The 21,274-nt window shown below is 40.7% G+C and overlaps 1 protein-coding gene across 1 annotated transcript; it reads left to right on the forward strand.

Annotated features, from left to right (window-relative positions):
- The first annotated feature begins 8,111 nt into the window (after positions 1 to 8,111).
- TFAM (transcription factor A, mitochondrial) lies at positions 8,112 to 20,869 on the forward strand. The gene is made up of 7 exons (XM_036735952.1): positions 8,112 to 8,366; positions 11,268 to 11,395; positions 13,134 to 13,204; positions 15,385 to 15,534; positions 17,362 to 17,457; positions 18,521 to 18,577; positions 20,022 to 20,869. The coding sequence occupies exons 1-7, from the start codon at positions 8,257 to 8,259 to the stop codon at positions 20,160 to 20,162; spliced, it is 753 nt and encodes a 250-aa protein (XP_036591847.1). The 5' UTR covers positions 8,112 to 8,256; the 3' UTR covers positions 20,163 to 20,869.
- Positions 20,870 to 21,274: the final 405 nt, after the last annotated feature.

Here is a 21,274-nt window from a genome sequence, read left to right on the forward strand (position 1 = left end):
AAACATTTGAAAATTGTATTTCAATATAAACAGTTTATTTTGTAATCCTATGTATTTTATTTTATGCATTTAAAACCTGTTCTGATGAATGGTCCATAGGTTTCCCCAGACTCCCCAAAGTGTCCATAATATACAAAAAAGGAGAACTCTTGGACTAGATGGCATCTGAGGTTCCTTCTAGCTTTCTCTCCGTGATTTCAGAGAGATTAAGTCACACAGATAGGGACAGTTAGTATTTGAACACAGGTCCCTCAGCTCCAAATGCAGCCCTTTTGTTCCTGTACTCTGTTCCTTCCTAATTCGGACCCAGAGGTCCTTGGAATACACTGATACCAAGTCTTGTACTATGGTCACCACACCACGCTCCCTTTCCTAGAAGAACTGAGTATTGAAATAGGAAATGATTCCAGTTCCAAGTATAATGAACTCTTCAGCCAAAGATTATTCCTCTATTGCTCCAAGGCTAAAATATCTCAAGACTGATAGCTTTCGTTGAAGTTAATAATTACCAGATGGGGTATGTGTTGGCCGTTCTGCAACAAAAGAGGTCTCTTGCAACCACTAACAGAAGTGGAAAATTATGAGAAGCCTGTCTAGCAAAGTAAATTGTGACAGCCATTTAATTTTCCATCTAGAGTGATTTGAATGGATGCTTAGACAAATGCATTGATCTCTCCCTAATTATGAAATAGAGTTGTTTAATTAATTTTTAATGTATCAAGAGCTCTGGTATCAAGGTGGAAAATATAGGCTTCAATCTAATCAGATACAGCCAGCATTGATTAAACTTACTACCATGCTAAGTGCTGGGGATGTAAAGACAAAATAATCATTTTTAAAAACCCTTCTGCACTCAAAGAGCTTACATTCTACTAAATGTATGGTATTTTAAATCAATTCAAGATGGTACAACTATTTTCCCATTGATTCTGTGAACAATCTAGGGAAAATCATCACAATGCAAGGCTTACAAATACTGTAACCAACCACATGGAGGAGTAATGAAGCAGAAAAGCATAAAGCAGAAGAAATAACATTTTTGAGAATACAGGTAAGATCCCACAATGTCAAGTTCTTGTTTTGTCCTTGTAGGATTTTGTGAGGAACCATCTTGTGCTAAGAATAATTTTCTTAGTCAGTAGGACCTACAGAAATTTAGCTAATCATCCTTGATCTCTAGAAAATCAGCAAAAAAAAAATGGTTCCAAAGTAGGTGTTGTGCCCACACCACCCCTGTGCCTGGCTCTAGCCATGGGTTAGGTTTTCTTTGTTGGCTTTTTTTTTTCTTTTTCCTTTTGGTGGGGATATGGAATTAGGGACATCTTCTGTAAGAAACATTTGGAATCATGCTGGAAAACAACTTGTAATTACAATATGTGAGAAAAGCTACTAAAATATTCATAACCTTTAACCTAATGATCTCCTTCCTAGGTCCATACCCAAGGAGGTCAAAGAAAGAAATAAGGGTCCAATAATATAAACAACAATATCCATAGCAGCATTTTTTTTATGATCAGAAAAACAACCGGAAAAGAGTTCAATTCTACAAGCATTATTTATTTATGAAGCACTTAACATGGCCAGGCATTATGGTTAGGTGCTGGGGACATGAAGGCCAAAGGAGAATTCATCCTCCTGAGGAACTTATATTTTATAGGAAACAAAATGAGTGCCTATCAGGTTGGAAATGCTTGAGCAAACTATGTGGCAAGTCCAGCTAGCAAAATACTATTGGGCCATAAGAAATGACTAGATTGCAAACACTTTGAAGGCAGGGACTATCACATTTGAATCCCTGCAGACTCCTTCTCTTTCTCCTCCTCCCCTCTGTAACTTTTGATTGCTTATACTTTGCAAGGTTTCTTGGGGTTTGGGAGCTAGATTTTCCCCCCCTATTTAATAGTTTTTTTTCAAAAAGCTAGGACAATTAACTCTTTGTCTCCCATAATTTTCATTTGTGATTTCTTGAAATATAGCTCTGAAAAAGCAGGCTTTGAAAAAGCCCATTGTGATTGAAATGGAGCCACACGACTATGCCTTTAAACCACAATCACTTTGGCTTTCATTGATTGGCCAATAATAGGTCCCAGCCCATTCCTCTCTCACTCATTGTTTGCCTCTGAGTGAATATAAATAACAATTGTTTTCTGTTCTGGCCAGAAACTCGGAGGTTTTTCCCTTTCTGAATTTTCTCCTCCGTTAGATGGGTAACTCTTTGAGAACAGGAACTGTTATTTGCCTTTCTTGTATTTTCAACTTTTAGCACCATGCTTAGCACATAGTAGGTACTTAAGAAATGCTTGTTGACTTGGAGGAAACTTGAAGCCAGATAGTCCCATTCTTAAGAGCAGAGGAGTCATGATTTTACTTATAAGGAGTGATTGTAGTAAGATCAGATAAGGCACTTGCTGTGCAGGATTCTTACATACAGCCAGTTTAATAATCTATGGTTACTGTGGTTTTTTGCCAAGGCATGGAAACGGCTTCATTATTTAGAGTCCCTTTTTGTGATGGTGTTTGTTAAAGTGTACACGTCTCCATAAAGAACTGATGATTTGTTCTGAGGATACTTGTATATCTTTCCAGAATCTAGCACAAGGTGGTAAATGTTGAGTCAATAAAATCATAAACACACACGTTACACATACAAGGTGTCAAAATGTTACACTGGTAACATCATTACAGTGGTTCGACTGGATATGGGGAAGATGGGATGTTTAATAAAACATTGTTACCAGGGAGGGCGGTCAATGATGCCACAAGTGCAACATTAAAAATGTTACAAATCAGCTGGCTGATAATCATCCTCATCCTCATACCTTACATTTGTAGAGTTATATCCATTTTTCTTTCTATGCATTTTTTCATTTGATAATAACATTTCTGTTTCTATAATAGCGTTTCTACTTCAGTTTAGAATGTACATTTTTCACAGCAATTCTTTGAAATAGGTAATACAGATACTATATCCCCATTTTACCCAGGAAGAAACTGAGCCTTAGAGAGTTGAAAGCCATTTGCCTAAGGTCTCATGGCTGGGCTTGGTAGATTAAGGACAGGAATTGAGGTCCTTTAACTCCAAGTCCCTGGAGTACTCTTCCCATTGTACAACAGAGTCGGTTTTTGTGACTGACGATAGGGGCAACAATATACAGACATTATAATGTCTTTATTTTATACAGAACTTTTCAAAACACCCACCCTAGAGGCAGGTTGCTTTGTGGTCAGTGAGAAGGCTGAACTTGGAGCCAGAAAGGGCTCCACATCAAATTCCACCTCTGATGAAGTTTATTGGTTGTGTGACCTTGGGCAAATTTGAACCCTTTGGGACTCACTTTCTTCATCTTTAAAATAGGGATGATGGTAGTGGTGGTGATAGTGATAATGATGGTGGTGATGGTGGTGATGGCGGTGGTGGTGGTGGTGGTGGTGATGATGATGGTGATGGTGCTGGTGGTGATAGTGATAATGATGATGGTACTGGTGGTGGTGGTGATAGTGATGATGATGGTGATGATAGTGATGATGATGATGATGATGGTGGTGATAGTGATGATGATGATGGTGATGGTGGTGATAGTGATGATCATGATGGTGATAGTGATGATGATGATGGTGCTGGTGGTGATAGTGATGATGATGATGGTGATGGTGGTGGTGGTGATAGTGATGATGATGATGGTGGTGATAGTGATAATGATGGTGGTGCTGGTGATGATGATGGTGGTGATAGTGATGATGATGATGGCATGGCAATGGTGGTGGTGGTGATAGTGATAATGATGGTGGTGCTGGTAGTGGTGGTGATAGTGATGATGATGGTGATGGTGGTGATAGTGATAATGGTGATGGTGGTGGTGGTGGTGATAGTGATGACAATGATGATGGTGATGGTGGTGATAGTGATGACAATGATGATGATGGTGGTGGTGATGGTGGTGGTGGTGACAGTGATGATGATGATGATGGTGATGATGGTGGTGGTGATAGTGATGATGGTGGTGGTGATGGTGGTGGTGGTGATAGTAATGATGATGATGGTGGTGGTGGTGATAGTGATGACAATGATGATGGTGATGGTGGTGATAGTGATGTGTTGCAAGGCTCAAAAGAGATAATGCTTGTGAGACACTTTGCAAATTTTATATATAAAGCCATGACCTCCTTATTTCATGTCTCTGATCTCATCTTGTCCTCATAACAATCCTTTGAAGTAGGTGCAACAATTTTCATTTTTATTTGACAAACTAGGATATTTAATAAAGAGAGACAAATTGGATTGGGAGTAGAAAGGCCTATGTCCTGCTCCCAGATAATAAAATAATAATAGCTTGCATTTATATAATACTTTTGTTGTTGTTGTTCAGTTGTTTCAGTTGTGTCCAAGTCTTTGTGAGCCCATTTAGGGTTTTCTTGGCAGAGATACTAGAGTTTTTTGCCATTTCCTTCTCCAGCTCATTTTACAGATGAGGAAACTGAGGCAAACAGGGTAAAGTGACTTGCCCAGGGTTAGACAGCTAGGAAGTGTCTGAGGCCACATTTTATGGAGACATGTTTCGACTTTGAGAGCACCTAACAGATAGGTACTATCATTTATCCCCAGTTTAGAGGTGAAGAAACTGAGGCAGACAGAAGTTGAGTAACTTACCCAGGTTTATGTCGCTAGTAAATATCTGAGGGAAGATTTGAAATCAGGTCTTCATGACTTCAAGCACAATCCTCTATCCACTGTACTACCAATGGCAATGAGACCTTATGGGAATCCCATACCCTTCTGGGACTTTGTTTCTTCATTTGCAAAAATGAGGCAGTTAGACTTTATAATCTCTATTGTCTGTCCTTTCCAGAATCAGAAATCCTACCTGTCTGAGAGTAAGTAGAAAGCAATGTTCCCTAAGGCTAAGCCCCTCCTTTATCTCATTTTCTTCCTACCTCCTCCTGTCTGTGGTAGTTTTAATCTCTCACTCTCTACTGATCTTATTCCTTGTATACAACCATACTCTGATCTCCTAATCCTCAAAGATTTTCCTTGATCCAGATGCCTGATCATGCTACCAGCCCATGTCACCCTCTGCTTCTTTTTACCATGTATCCCTTAAAAATTAAAAAAAGAAACTTTTTTTATAATAAAAAAATCTATTTTCTCTTTCCCATCTTCTCCTCCCCATTGGAAAGAAAAATAAAATCCTTGTAACAAATATACATTTCCTGCCCTTCACATCTGGATTCTATTCTATTTGAAGAGGTCAGGGAACTATATGTTTTTAGGGGTGCTTGAGACCCCAAAATACCAGCATGCCAGGTCCTGCTCAAAAGAATTCAACTCAAGCCTTCTCACAGCCAAAGAGAAACAAAGTTTATTACATATTCTCCATATTGGGCTGTCTTAAGAAATCTCACCCTTTGTGACGCTCATTTTCACAAGCTGGCCAGATTCCATCTGAGGCAGATTCCATCATGGAATTCCATCACCTTCATGGAGGCAAGATGAAACTTATATACACAAAGATTGTGGGAGGGATCTAGGGTGGTCCTGGGGTGATGGGAGAAGGGGTTGAGGGAGTGCTTGATCAGACTGGGATGAGGTCAGACTTTGCCTTAGGCAAACACCTCATCCAGTGGGAAGATTCAAGGGGAGTTAAGGGGCTCCCACAGTCTAAACCCCATCATATTCACTCTACTGAAATTACTCATTCAAATGTCAATTTATCAATAAGCATTTTTAAAGCACCTACTGTGAGTCAGGTACTGTGCCAGGTTGCGGGAGACACACATACATATATGTATGTATGTATGTATGTGTGTGTGTGTGTGTGTGTGTGTGTGTGTATATATATATATATATGTAGAATGAAACCATCTCTACTCATGATGAAATTACATCCTAACAAGGAAGACAACAGGCATAAGTATAAATATTTACAGAATTAACATAAAGTGAATAAATACGATTACATAGAATGTTGTTAAATATACTGTAGTATGGGAGGTGACCATTATTAGAAATAAAGAGATTAGAGGGAAGAATAGTTTAAGGGGTGAGTTATTTGGGGCATTTCAAGTAGGAGATGCCAGTGGCATATTCAGGCAGAGATATCCAGCAACCTGGTCAAAATATAAGCCTGGAATTCTGGGGAGAAGTTGGAAACAGAGATAAAGACTTGGGAGTTCTCTGCATTGTGTGACCCTATGAAAATTTGGACAAGTGACTTAATGGTTTGAACCTCAATGTCTTTTTTTGTCCAAAGAATATGATATTCCTGTCTCCTGCCTTCACAGCTCCAAGTAGGAATCCTGGCAAATCCTCAGGCAAATATCTGAGGTAAGGAGAAGAGTGTCAGTGAGGAGAGAGCCTGATGAGTATTCAGAATGTAACTGGAGAGAGTGGCCAGGGTGTTCAAAAGGTGTAGAAATTGGTGGCAGAAAGGACTGAGCCAGGTACTGAATTTAGGGGGGAGAGTAATCTGGAGGGCCGCAGGTGATAGCCTCAAGGCTCTGGGAAGACTGGAATGGACTTTAAAAGATGAGAAAGGATGTCCCCACCTCCTGAGAGGTGAAAGTCTCAGGATGCAGAAGGAGATACCATTTTGGGACTGTAACCAAAGCTGGAATTTGTTTTGCTTGGGTATGCGAATGTTACAAAAGTTTGTTTTTTCTTTTTAATTGGAGAAAGGGGAGAAAGGAGAGAAAATAAAAAGCCTGTTCATTAAAAAAAAGGCCAAAAGAAGGTAAGATTAAAAAAGACTGGAGAAATAGAACATCTCAGCACTCCCATCAATTAGTATTTCTTAAGTCTCTTCTATGTGCCAGGAAAGCCAGGGAAACAAAGGGCCAGAACAGCTCCTGCTCTGCAGGACCTCAGAGTCTAACAGGAGAGACAACGAAATACAAATGTAACACAGTGAAGCTATTACAAAGGAATATTTACTTCCAAAGGTCACAAATCACAGAATATATGTACTCTACCCCAACGCATGGGAGCCTTAATCCCCCTCCCTGCTATCCCACCTGTCTCTGAGGAGAGATCAGGCTCATTGCATAGCTCTATTCCCAAAGAGCCCCCAAGGGTCCAGTCTGAGCCGCACCCCGCCCCCCACCCGCCCCAGCTTCTCAGGGTGTCCATGCTGAGATGGCGGGCTGCTGCATCAGCCCACGCGTAATCTCGGCTCCCCATCCAGCGCAGATCCCCTCTGGCACCAGAAACTGAGGACAACCCCTCTCCAAAGCAGAAACAAAGACCCCAGGAGAAGAGGGAAGGAGGGGGAGGGCTCTGTGCATGGCATCTGAGCATAGCGAAGATAGCAGGAGGCTCCCTCATGGTAGGGGACACAGCAGGTTCCATGTCAGGCAAAGGAGCATACTCAGTCTGGTGACAAGAGAGTGATAGCAATTTAGATCCGAAGGTAAAGGGGGCAGCGAGGTGTGCCTGGAGGCAGGAAGACTTCTCAAATCCTGCCTCAGACCATTACTTAGCTGTGTGACCCTAGGCAAGTCACTTACCTCGTTTGCCTCAGTTTCTCATCAGTAAAATGAACTAGAAATGGCAAACTATTCCAGTATCTTTGACAAGAAAACTTCAAATGAGGTCACAAAGAGTGGAACACGACTGAATAAGACTCCGGCAGAAGGTAGAGCTTTGGCTGAGATATGAAGGAAGCCCGGAGGCTGAGATGAGGAAGGAGGGTATTCCAGGCGTGGGACACGGCTAGGGAAAAGGCTCGGAGTCAGGAGATGGATGGGCAACAACACTCCAGGAGTGCACACTGAAGGGTCAAGACCTTCTGTTTTACTGATGAGTAAACTGAGGCCCAGAGATGTTGAGGCACTTGCGCAAGGCCACAAAGCTGCTAGGAGGTAGATGGGCCACGATGGTAGCCCGGGTCCACCGCACTCCGAAGGGAACAAGACGCAGCATTTACCATCAGAGCCCATCCGGAGAAGGGCGGGCACCCTTACACACGTGCAGGTTGCCCTAGGACTCGCAAGTGCGCAGGCGCGGCTGGAAGGCGCATGCACTCTCCCTCTCCCCCGCAGGGGAGAGGGCTTCTCTCGTCTGACCTTCCGGGACTGCGCATGCGCCCTCGCCGCGTCTGTGGCCGCGCGGCTTCCCTACCGGAAGTGGTTCTTTTTCTGCCTCCCACAATGCCCCACGTGCAGCGGGGACCGGAGGCTCTTCGCACACGAACAAAAACACGCTCGGGACTCGCCGTCGCTGCAGCCTGTGCGGGCTGAGGGAGGACGGAGTTGGGACGTGCAATGGCGCTGCTGCTGCGGGGAAGCTGGGCGGCCCTGAGGGCACTGGGCCGGACCGCCGCTCTCCGAGCCGCCACCGCCGACCGAGGGCTGCTTGAGCCGCCCCCACGGAGGTGAGAGAGGGGCGGGGGGGGAGGGTGGCGCATCCAGCAGACGCCTACTACGTGCCAGCCTCAGCCCGGCTCGCCCGCGTTTATTAGGCGCCCGATCTGTGCCGGAGAGAGAAGGCCGTGGAAGGGACCACACCTCGGGGCCTGAAGCCGCCGCCTCCCGCCCCGCGCCTCAGTTTCCCCATTTGTAAGGCGGCCGGACGTTTACCTCGTAGGGCGCCGTGGAGATGGGGGCGTCCCGGCTCCCCCCCCGTGCGGGGCCGGGCCTCTGGGTTCGAACCTTGAGCCTCCCCTTCCCTCGGGCCTCTGCTTCTCCCTCTTATTCAGTTCTGCGAGCCTTTATTAAACGCCTGCTGTGTGCGGGGCCGGGCTGGGCTTCCGGCGTACAAACTCGAGTTTGAAATCCCCGCCTTTGAGGCGCGTCCGTCCCTGCGCTGCGGAGGCCGGAGCAGCCGCGGGCCCCTCCCCCTCCGTGGGATTCGTGCGTGGAAGCTCCGGCCTCGGGGGAGGAGGTGCGTGGGGGGAACCCCGGCCTCCCATCCTCCCGCCGCCGGGGCAGGGCTTTGGGCCAGGCCTTCAGCCCAGCTTTCAGGGTCCCCTCCCGTAAAGTGAGGGGCGTGACCTCGAGGTTCCTCGTGGGGGTCTGGAGAGCGCGGGCGGCCTGCCGAGGCTTTGTGTTTGGGAGGGCGGGATGGCTGAGATACCGGCATCGGAATACCAAGAACCCCCCGAGTCACGCCCCCATCCAGAGCGCGGAGGGGCCGGGGAGGAAGCTGGGTCCAGCGCCCCCCAGCCGTGTAGGGTTTACCAAGTGCTCAGTGCCTCTACCTCCTCTGCCTGTGTATATCGCCCTTAAAACTTAGGCTTCTGGAGGGCCCTGACACATCCCCGGCGATGAGCGCGTGGTAAATCCTGGATGCTTGACCGATTTTTATTGAAAAGAGCGCCGGATTTAGAGTTGGAGCACCTTGGTTTAAATTCTGTCCGTTTTAAGTACGTTGTGAAGTTGGGGAAATCACACTCTGAACCTCACTTTTCTCATCTGAAAAATGAGGCAGTTGGACTAGATGATCTTCTAAGATCCTTGTCTTTTCAGTCCTTTGATTCTTACAGTAGCCCTGTAAGTGGCTTATGGTGTAGCAAGTACCAGTCTGTTAAGCTTTTTTGTTTTCCTCATATTTAGTTGTTTATATTTATTGACAGTTTTTTATGACACAATTCCTTACTCCTTCACAAAGTACATCTTTCTGTGCCCTTACTACAGTTGATTGATTTATTAACAGAAAGGAGGGTTATATCCTTTATCTTTGACAGTATGTTGTTACCATTCCATCTTGCCTTTATTTACACGTTTGTAGTAATTGTGTATCTTTTTCTTTTGGCTCTGCCTTTTTTAGTCCTATATTACTTTATACAGGCATTTCTTGACCCAGTAGTTCAGCCATAACTCAGCCATTCCCTGGATCAGTGGATCCCCAGCTCTAAATAGCCAGTTCTGGTCTTTCTGGGCTCTAGTGTGATACCGCTGATTTCCGTTTGGAGTTGGAAAAATTGAGTATACTCTGGGCCTCTCAGATTCAACAAGACCAAACCTAACTTATTAATCTTTCCTTCCCAAACACTTCCCTGTTACTGTTGGGGTGACATCCTCCAACCCGGTTCACAGCTTTTTTACCTCCCTCGCTGCCCCCCACATCTCCAGTGCATTGACCAAACTTTACAGCATCTCTTCTCTCTTGCTCACTCTACTGCAGATCGTATTTTGCTCATGCTGGGATTATTACAGTAGCTTTCTCAATGGTCCGTCTTCCTCAGGCCTCTTTTCACAGTAATTTATCTTGCACAGAGTTGACGGTATAGGTCTGCCCATTTCACCACTGGCTACTTCTTAGCTTCAGCATAAAATCAGCATTTAAAGCTGTTAGATATTAAAACTCCACAGCTTGGCCCCTTCCTAGGCTTACCTTGGACTCACTTCTGCACACTTTGATACATTGGCCCACTTGCTGTTCCTCCAACATCTCCTTTTCCTTGGCTGTTGCCTGTACCTAGAATATTCTTCCTCTTCATCTCCTCTTATCTGGCTTCTGTCACAACTCAGCTCAAATTCAGCCTTCTGCAGTAGCACTTTTCCTGATGGTTCAATCCTTCTCACTCCAGCTGCTAGTATCTTCACCTCTGAGATCACTTGGTATCTGTAGATGTGTTGTACATCCATATCTGCTTTGCCTTTCTTTGTGTCCCCAACAATACCACATGACTTGGCAGGTAGTAAACCCTTCTGGAATGCTGATTTTTATTTCCAGGTTTTGTTAAATAATGTTGCTATGATATGTTGTACTTTACATCAAACATATGTATCTTAAGATAGTTATGTTACATTGTCATTGTAAGACACTCTTGACAGAATGACCTCTACTTCACAGCACAGCTGATCTCGCTTTCCCTTTGGCACTTTCAGGTTTACAAACTACTGTTCAGAGGTAGTACACGTTCCTTGTCTTGTTTGAGGACACTTCAGTGTAAAAAGATCATATTGTGTTCAGATATGGTGACTGAGGTCTCCTGTTTAAGGTGCATAGTCTGTTATCTCAACTGCCATAGGCTGGAAATGATTGGGCATTTTCTCTTAAATTGCCCACCTGAAATTGGGGCACCTTATCCTGTGACCTGTTTGAGTCTTAAATGGGACCCTAACACTTAGTAGCTTTATGGTCAGTGCCAGCCATATAATGTCTCTGACCCTCAGTTTTTTGATGTTCTCATCAATAGCAATCCTTGCACTACTTACCTCAGAGAGTTGTGCGATTAAGCACTTTAAGGTTAGTGCTGTATAAATGCTGATATTTTTGTTTTAAGAGATCATTAATGAACACTTGAATCTAACACAATTTTTATTCACAGCGGTTCTGTCTGTGGATTGGAGTGGTTTATGAAGGACTGTACTTTATCTAATGCTCCAAAGAAGCCTGTGACTTCATACATTCGTTTTGTAATGGACCATAGACCCATAGTCAGAAAACAAAATCCAGGTAAGTTACTTTTGATGGAAATCTACTTAACACAGAAAAGGAAGCATGAAGCTTTTGTTGCTGATATGTTTCTGCCATTGACCGTCATGAGGCTGTCACTTCACCTTTTTCTGTTTCCTTATTTGTAACAAGGACACAGGCTATCAAACTCATGCCCCTCTTTACCAAGGCAGGGTGCTTTGATGGCACCAAGAGAGTAAGTGAAAGGCTTTGAATTTTTTAGAAGCTATATAACTTTGAAAATAAACATTTTTCCTGAAGTTCTAAAAAGAGGCTCCTTGAGGAGTAATTAGGTGAGTTGTCAGGCTACACCTTCTAGAAGATGCCACATGACCTCCGGGCTGGAAGCCAGCTGTGTTTCCCTTTGATGCCTTGGTCCCCACCAGTTTTATGGCACTGCAGTGATCTGAAACAGTGACCCTTAACTCAAGAAGAACTGAAGCAAGATTGGCATGAGTGAAGGCAGAGAAGCCACAGAGAGTGGCTGTTCTTTCCATTCATAAGGTTTTATGTAAAGCTTTTGTGGCTCTGGTGAAGTTTTTTCTGAAGTTTCCTCATGGCGTAGGGGACCTTGGACATATGAGGACTGTGCCAGTGGAGTATAAGTCCTGGCAGGTCATAACAATCTGGAAAGGCTTCAAGTTTGGGTCCATAAAGGGATCCTGGTGTGTCTACTATCCAAGGACCATGGTGACCAAAGGAGTCAGAGGGACTTCATCACCTGGTTTACTACAGGATGATGAAATTTTTGGCCATCGTATTATTTCTCAAGGACAATATCAGTAAGTTTTTATTAAGTGCCTGCTCTGTTCCATGTGCCATGCTAGGTGCCTTGAGATAGGTTAATTAGCATTTAAAGGTGATTGTATTCTGTGTTTGTTGGGGGGGGGGGCACCTGTATGAAATGACAGGTGTTTGAGGTATTGAGGTGGCATTACAGCAGCAGATGGTGGTGGGAACAAGTGAGTAGGAGTAGGATCACATGCTCCCCCAAAACATGATGCACCGTGGCATTTGCCTACTAGTCTGACTGCATTTTAAGGAAGCAGTAATTTGTTTTTAAGACTGTTATAAATCACTGAACTTCTGAAAGACTGAGGACATTTACATTTACATTTGAACTCATTTCTTCAACTATAAAGATGAGGAAGCAGTAGCAAGTAACATGTTCTTTTAAACTAGGTCACATTCCCTAACTTTATTGTGGCCAGGGACGGGGAAAAGTGTCCTTTTTTAAAACCTACATCTCCTCTTGCACTTGAGGGAAGAAATACTAGAATAGTGGATGAATTTGAGGGTAAGCGGTATGTTTTGGGATATTTTCACGAAGAAATACAGGGCAGTAATTTAAAATGAGATCAATAGGGTTTGGTTTGTTTTTTTTTTTTTTAACAAGATGTTTGATATAAAACTTAATGATTTGGAGCCCAGCAAGATCTGCTCTTCTGAAGTTCATCATGGATGTCATGTCAATTTAACATGTCCTAGAAATTAACTTGTATATGGTAACTCAACTAAAAGTAAAGATTAGCGAGGACCATGAAGCTAATTAGCAAGCCTTTGGTGGATCATTGTTTGGATTATTTGACTCAATATAATAGTGCTTTAGGTTATTGGCATAATGATTTCATAATATAAATTAGTTTAAGAGAAGACAACAGTGAATTTTGCTTTTTTGGAAATCTTTCGTCATGAGAAGAAAAATTGAAATGTTCTCTAATTTCATTCTTATCTTCAGATTTGAAAAACACAGAGATAATTAAGAAGATTGCTGAGGCTTGGAGGGAGCTTCCAGAATCACAGAAGAAAGTGAGTGTAGTTCCTTGCTACCACCCCAGGCTATTGCTAGTGCCAGGAATTTTAGAGGTCAGGTGGTCAGCTCTCACGGCCAATGAAAAAATCCAGTCTTAAAACCTGTATTCATTACTCCATAACATACTTGGAGGCTCGGGTCCAAGTCTCAGTGCCAGTATTTGCTAGCTCTAAACTGGGTTTACTCACGTTACCCTGCTCAGCCTTAACTGGAATAGGAGAATACTGACTCTTGTACAGTCTGCCTTACAAGGTAGATGTAAGGAAAATGTCTTTTATACTTTAACTATTCTATACAAATGTGAGTACTCAGGACTATTAAGTCCTTACATAGATAGAATAGAGATGGTAAAGCACGTTATATGCGCTGAGGCAGCCATAATGGGTTTTAGGAAAGAATGTACCCTATTTTTTAAAACATTTAATTTTTCAGTGATCAAAAATCCATTTTCTCTCCTTCCCACTTTTCTCTCTTGGGGGAAACCCCCTGCCCAAACTCTTTTTTTTAAAATTTATTTAATATATTTAGTTTTCAGCATTGATTTTCACAAAAGTTTGAATTACAAATTTTTTCCCCATTTCTACCCTCCCCCCACTCCAAGATGGCCTATATTCTGGTTGCCCCGGTCCCCAGTCAACCCTCCCTTCTGTCACCCCACTCCCCTCCCATCCCCCTTTCTCTTCTTCTCTTGTAGGGCAAGATAAATTTCTATGCCCCATTGCCTGTGTATCTTATTTCCTAGTTGCATGAAAAAACTTATTTTTGTTGTTTTTGAACATCTGTTTTTAAAACTTTGAGTTCCAAATTCTCTCCCCTCTTCCCTCTGCACCCACCCTCCCTAAGAAGGCAAGCAATTCAACATAGGCCACATGCGTATCATTATGTAAAACCCTTCCACAATACTCATGTTGTGAAAGATTAACTAAGTTTTGCTCCTTCCTAACCTATCCCCCTTTATTGAATTTTCTCCCTTGACCCTGTCCCTTTTCGAAAATGTTTGTTTTTTATTACCTCCCCCCCCCCCCCCCCGTCTGCCCTTCCTTCTATCATCCCCCCTTTTTTATCTTCTTCCTCCTTCTTTCCTGTGGGGTAAGATACCCAATTGAGTGTGTATAGTATTCCCTCCTCAGGTCAAATCTGATGAGAGCAAGATTTACTCATTCCCCCTCACCTGCCCACTCTTCCCTTCCTACAGAACCACCTTTTCTTGCCACTTTTATGCGAGATGATTTACCGCATTCTATCTCTCCCTTTCTCCCTCTCAATATATTCCTCTTTTATCCCTTAAATTGATTTTATTTTTTTAGATGTCATCCCTTCATATTCAGCTCACCCTGTGCCCTTTGTGTGTATGTGTGTGTATATATGTATACACACATATATGTACACATACCTACATATATACATACATAGACACATACATGTATATATGTATACACATACATACATATATATACATATGTGTGTGTGTATATATGTATATATGTATATATATGTATATGTATGTGTATATATATATATATATATATATATATATATATATATATATATATATATATATATATATATATATATACATATGCATATTCCTTTCAGCTACTATGATATTGAGGTCTCATGAATCATACACATCATCTTTCCATGTAGGAATCTAAACAAAACAGTTCAACTATAGTAAGTCCCTTATGATTTCTCTTTCTTGTTTACCTTTTCATGCTTCTCTTGATTCTTGTGTTTGAAAGTCAGATTTTCTTTTCAGCTCTGGTCTTTTCACTGAGAAAGCTTGAAAGTCCTCTATTTTATTGAAAGTCCATATTTGGCCTTGACCCCCCCAAACTCTTAAGACAATTATGTATAGTCTAAATATGCCTTATTCAATATGAGAAGATGACTTTAAGAAGATTTTTTGTGTGTGTGCTTACAAAAATTGTTTCTTTCATATTTGTACTTTTGAGGTACAGTTTAATTTTCAGTAAAAATTTCTTTTAAATAGTTCCCTAGAATTGGACAAATGGGTCTGCATGATGCCACCATATTTGGCTGCTTACCTACTAACTAATTTCCTCTGCTTAAAGCTTTGTGACTTTCTTTCTCTACCAAGTTTGGTGTAATGTACTTGGTTGCAACAGCTTAGTGATAATAGCTCTTTTGATTATTGTGTTTTTTGTATATTTAGGTATATGAAGAAGCTACCAAGGCAGATTTAAAAATATACAAAGAAGAGCTCTCTAAATATATGGCAGAGCTCCATCCTAATCAGAGAAAAATTTTGAAAGAAGAGAAGCGTCGAAGAAAGTTTAGAAAGGAAGCAATAAAGAAAAAAAGAGTGAGTATGTACCTGGTTTCTTTCTGACAAAGGACCAAACTTGGCACAAATATTTAACTGCTTGGATTTCCGGTAGTGTTTTTTGAAAAAGTTTTCTGTATTATAAATTTGAAAAACACGAACATTTCTCTATGTAAAGAATAGGAAAAAAAAGAATGCTTTTGAAACTGTGGATCTCCATTATGCACAGTTTGTGTTTTGGTTTTGGTTCTGTGTATTTCAAATTTGAAATTTAAAACTGTCTTCCTTGCTTTTGTGTATGCTGGCAGTATTTCTTAATCTTGCCATTTAGAGTAGGACCTCATCAATTTGGACTACTTAGGACTGAGAACAATCTAATTAGACACAACTCTGGATATGTAGTTCACTGGATCATCTGTTTCCAACCTTTATTGGCCCTTGATCATTGGCCTCATTGCATTTGGCCTTGGAAACAGTGATGAATAAGACCTCAGGTGGCATAGTAGTCATCATTCCTTCATTGTCTTCATTCCTTCATTGTCTGCCAACCTTAACTAGTACCTGACCTGTCTCTACCTCTTGTTATTATAGTGACTTGTGTGTTTATGTTGACAGCAGCTTAACCCCCAGTTCCTTAATGCCAGTGATCCCTGATTTTTATGTGATGCTTGATGGTTTACGGAATCTTCAAAATTGAAGATGCCTTATTTTTGTCACCAAAATGCAGTATGGGTAGGTTGCTGGTGGTGCCCAGATTGACTTTTCTTTTAAAGCCCTGAGCGAAGAAGAAATTATGTAAATGAGTTGATGAATTCGTTTAAAAACCATGTGGCTTTGAGTTCAGCTGCCTTACTTGGTTTGATTTTCAGCATCATGCCTCTCCTTTGAAAAGTTTTATATCTAATGTGAACATTTTCTGCATCCAGTTATATTTCATGGTGAAATTGATCATAATTTTGGAGACTTGTTCACATGGATAGAACATTCATGTCAGTGAATAATTGGAAATTTAATTTTTCTTAATGAAAAAATTTGTTTTCTCTCCCTATGTTCCCCATACTCTCAAGGATATAAAAAGAAAAACAAAAGCTTTGCACCAAATATGTGTGGTCAAGCAAAATGAAATTTCCACATTGTCCATGTCTAAAAAATGTCTTAATCTTTCCTTGGAGTCCATTATCTTTCAGGAGATATGGAGCATGTTTTGTCACCCATCCTTAAATCGTAGTTAGTCTTTGCAGTGATCAGAATTAATTTTTGTCGTTGTGATATTTTTGTATAGATTATTCTTCTGGTTCTGTTCACTCTGTATTAGTTCCTCTTAAGTGTTCCCAGGTTTCTATGAAGACCCCTTCATTTTTTGAATAGCTGTATCGATAAGGTTTGGTTTCTTCCTCTGAAAATTGCCTGTTCTTATCCTTTGATAATTTTTCAATTGGGGAATGGCTCTTGTAAATTTGAATCAATTCCTTGTACATCATGGGAATGAGACCTTTTATTAGTGAAGCTTCCTAGAAGATTTTTTTCCCCTCATTTCTCTATAATTCTAATGGCTTTAAATTCTGAAATGGTTCATTTGTGTAAAAACTTAATTTTATGCAATCAAAGTCATTTATTATATCTTCTGCTTACTATCCTTTGTTTGTTCATGAACTGTCACCCTCTCTATAAGTCTGACAGGTCATTTTTTTCCTTGCTCCACCAACTTGTTAATGATGCCACCTTTCATGTCTTAAGTCGTACACCCATTTGGAGCATTTCTTAGTATGCAGTACGAGATGTTGGTCTGTATCTAATTTCTGTCAGACCATTTTCCTGTTGTCTCAGAAATTTCTAAATCTTCTTTTTTTTTTTTTATTTATTCAGGAGCTAACTGCCTTTGGAAAGCCCAAAAGACCTCGCTCAGGTTATAACATTTTTGTCTCTGAACACTTTAAGGAAGCAAAAGGGATTTCAGCACAGGTAAAGTAGAATAATATTTGATAATTACATAGTGTTATGTGCATTGGCTTATTGATCCTCAAGCTCAATGATCAAGGATTATCATCATTTTATAGGTAATCTTTAAAGCCTTAGTTTCTTAAGTGATATAACTAAGGTCATGAGCTACGTGATAGTCCCTAAGATAAATTCAGAACATCTCACCCTAGGTCTAGTCTTCTACTGCAGAGCCATACTAGTTACATTTGAACCTCAAATTTGAGGGTGATTAAAGGTCATTGTCTAAGGATGTCATTCACTAGACAGATCTGTGCTACATCTCGGGTGTTAGGGACAGTGCCAAGGCTGAACATAAGAAACAGTCAGGATTTGCATGTAAAGATTTAATTTTTTGACCATATTTTCCTGTTCCTCCCTTCCATATGCAAATCTAATTAGTCAGTATTTCAGAAATAACTTTTTTTTTTTAATTTCGAGACTTAGATTAGATATAATCTAGTTTATAAGACCATAGATTTAGAGCTGAAAGAGACCTTGGAGGTCATCTAGTTCAACCCATTTTACATACAAGGAAATGAAGGTTCTTGGAGGGAAAGGAAATGGAAGGAAATGGTCCACGATGTTTTGAACTCAAGCCTTTTGACTCTAGATCCAGCAGTATTTTACAGGTGAGGCAATTATGACTCAGATGAAGTGACTTTTCCAGGGCTAACTGACCAATTACACTGAGCCTTAGAGATTTATGTACATGTTGATACTTTTGACCCAGAGCTTTCAGCATGAGCCACAGTACTACAAAGAAGTGAAAAATCCTGTAGTTTTTGCAGTTGGGGTGATTATATGTGCCTGATGTTGAACATTCTCCTTTCTGCAGATAGCTACATTCCTATATTCAGTTGAAAGTGTAGTTTAAGTTTAGAGTAGAATTATGTTAGAAATTGGTTAGGTATTAACTGTTGCTTTTAAAAAATATTTTGGTTTCTTGAGATCCAAGAGGAACCATACAATTACAGTTTTTCTTTTGTTTATTCTGTCTCTCCCCACTCTCCCAAAAGCAACTAAACAAAAGGATGTTATTTTTTAGGAAATGCTGAAGCTTTTAAACGACGAGTGGAAAAATCTGGCGGAATCTCGGAAGCAGGTGCGATCGTAGGATCCTAGATATAGATCTAGAATGAAGTTTTTATTGCTTGAAGAGACCTTGGAGGTTATTCAGTCAGTCTCCTTATATTACAGATGAAGAAATTGAGGACTAAAGAAATTAGATGACTTGACTAAGACCATAGAGGTTGTAGATGGCAGGATTTGAACCAAGTTTTCTATACTCCAAATCCTGTAAGTCTTTACACTGTACCACAGTTTCTGGTAAAAAATTATAGTCTCAAATGCCCAAATAGAATTTTCATTCAAAGCTTGGTATACAGAGAACTTGATGCTACTAACAAGACTGTTAAAATATTTTGAAAGGACTTTGTGTTTGTTCTGGGCCTGGTCCTGTGATTTTATTGGTAGAGAGCACTCCCAGGTGAGGAATCTCCCTCTGCCACTGGAGGATAGCACTTCCTCTGCCATTTGTACTTCATAGATATTTGTCCAGAACGCTGGGGCCACACAGCCAGCAGGTGTCAGAGGTGAGACTTGGGAAAATTTGAGGTTTTCATGGCTTTGAGGCCAGCTCTCTAGCTACAAGAGTGTATTGCTTTTGTCTTACAGATTACTGTAAAATGATTTTTTTTTTGGCATCAAACACAAGGTTTTTTTCTCCCTATTGCTTAAAACTATGAAGTTGTGCCTTAACTGAATATTTGACCTTTATATACAAACCGCATGAGGTTTTCCCCTTCTCTGCTTTCAGGATGATGAATTTTTTTACAAGAGTTTCTTTAGTACGTAAAGGTGGTCATTTCACAAATCCCTCCCTTCTGACAGTTAAGCCAAAAAATGAGCACACTGGCCCTGTCTGACAACATATTCTTATAGTTCACTGCCTTTTCTCTAGGCTTCGCTAACGGTCCTTTTAAGTCATAGTTATCACTGCATCGATCAGGCATCTGATGTCTTTAAGGGTTGTCCTTTATATTCTTGTCATCATACAAAATTGTCCTTCTGTTTCTGCTTACTTCCTTATTTATCAGTTCATACAAATCTTCTTAGGTTTCTCTGAATTCCATGCTTTTCATTTCTTATTCTGTTGCATTCATATAGCACACTTTATCCATGTTCCTCAAGTGATGAACATCAGTGTTTTTGTGCTGATGTGTTTTGTCCCCCTATCAAAAAAAGTGCTGCTATGAATATTTTTGTACATGTGAGACAATAGCCTGGGGGTTATTGTGTCATAGGCTGTGTATCCTTTAGTGACTTTGCTGATTAACTCTTTCACATGTAGATGTGTATTCTTATCAGGTCCTCTTTCTTCTCCCTTTATCCTACTTTTTTCCATCATCATCACCTCTCTCTCCCGGAGGTGGTTAAGTTCCACCTTTATTTGTGTGAGATAGTGTACATACTATAGGTTTTACTGTTTCAGAGAGAAAAAGATTTCCCCTAAGAAGTTGCTGAACAACTATGTATTCATTCCTCAGGTATATTTACAACTTGCCGAAGATGATAAAATTCGTTATGCAAATGAAATTAAATTGTGGGAAGAAAAAATGCTTGAAATTGGACGGGAAGATCTTCTACAGTATTCGAAGGGAAAAGTCAGAATGAGGAGAACACGTTGAAGACAGCTGTTGATGTTTGCTTCTTCGTAGTGAATATGATAAATACCCAAGAACCAATCAGGTCTCTCACACAGGACTGTGGCAAAATTTCTAAGAATGATGTTGGTGAACATTTTATATTAATCTTTTTGTTAACCCGTGGACTTCAGCCAGTATACTGACATTTTGTATTGGCACCAAATGATGGATACTCTGCTGGTACAGACTCAGTCTAAAGTTAGATATGTTTGCTTTTGGAACTACTGAATACCAAAAAAAATCCATCTAGGTGTAGGAAGATTAATTTTACCCTTAGATAAAGGCCAGTCAGACTGTGAAATATTTTTGATACTGGATGATGACAAATGAGGAATGAGTTTCCTAATGAGGAAACAAGCATTTGCTTTTCTCAAATTGTTTTAAATCATAAAAGCCACAGTGGTCTGAGCTGTCACTGTTACATATTTTTAAAGAATGAGGAACTGACCTACGTAAATTTCGATACCTAGGCAAGTTCTGATTCCTAGGTAATACTAGCTCATGTAGTATTCAGAGGTGACGAATGGACACATATACAATTGCTGATTTCATTTATGACTTATTAAAAAAAAAGCTACTGAAGGATTTGTAAATGTTTCCATCCATCCTTTTCTTTTGTAAAGATTATGTCAACTCTGCGCATTGGTATTTATATCACAGAATAAAATCTTCTAATGCATTCTACCTAATTTACGTACTTAAACATGTTCTAAAAGCAATGTTATAGTTCTTTTATTTTAGTGGGTATTAGGTTTTTTTAAAAAGTCAATCAACAAGTATTGTGTTCCCGTTGTGTGTCAGGTGCTGAGCTTGGGCATTGGGTATACAAGTTTCAGGTATGAAATGTATTTGAAATGAGTTTAAAATCATTTTCAAATATATTGCGATGTGTGAAGATTTTTATTTCCTCTAGGTATGCTTTGGAATATTTAGACATTTGGAAAGTATTCTGTAAGGAGAAAAATTGCTAAGTCCTGCTTCAGGAGTTGGCCTTTTTTACTAGGATGCTTTTACAAGGGTCTGAAAAGTCAAGCATGACATGATGGAGTCCTTGAACTGTAGAATCTAAAATGCTGAAAAAGAATTGCAGATAT

This window comes from Trichosurus vulpecula, chromosome 8, assembly GCF_011100635.1.
Source record: "Trichosurus vulpecula isolate mTriVul1 chromosome 8, mTriVul1.pri, whole genome shotgun sequence".
NCBI lineage: Eukaryota > Metazoa > Chordata > Mammalia > Diprotodontia > Phalangeridae > Trichosurus > Trichosurus vulpecula.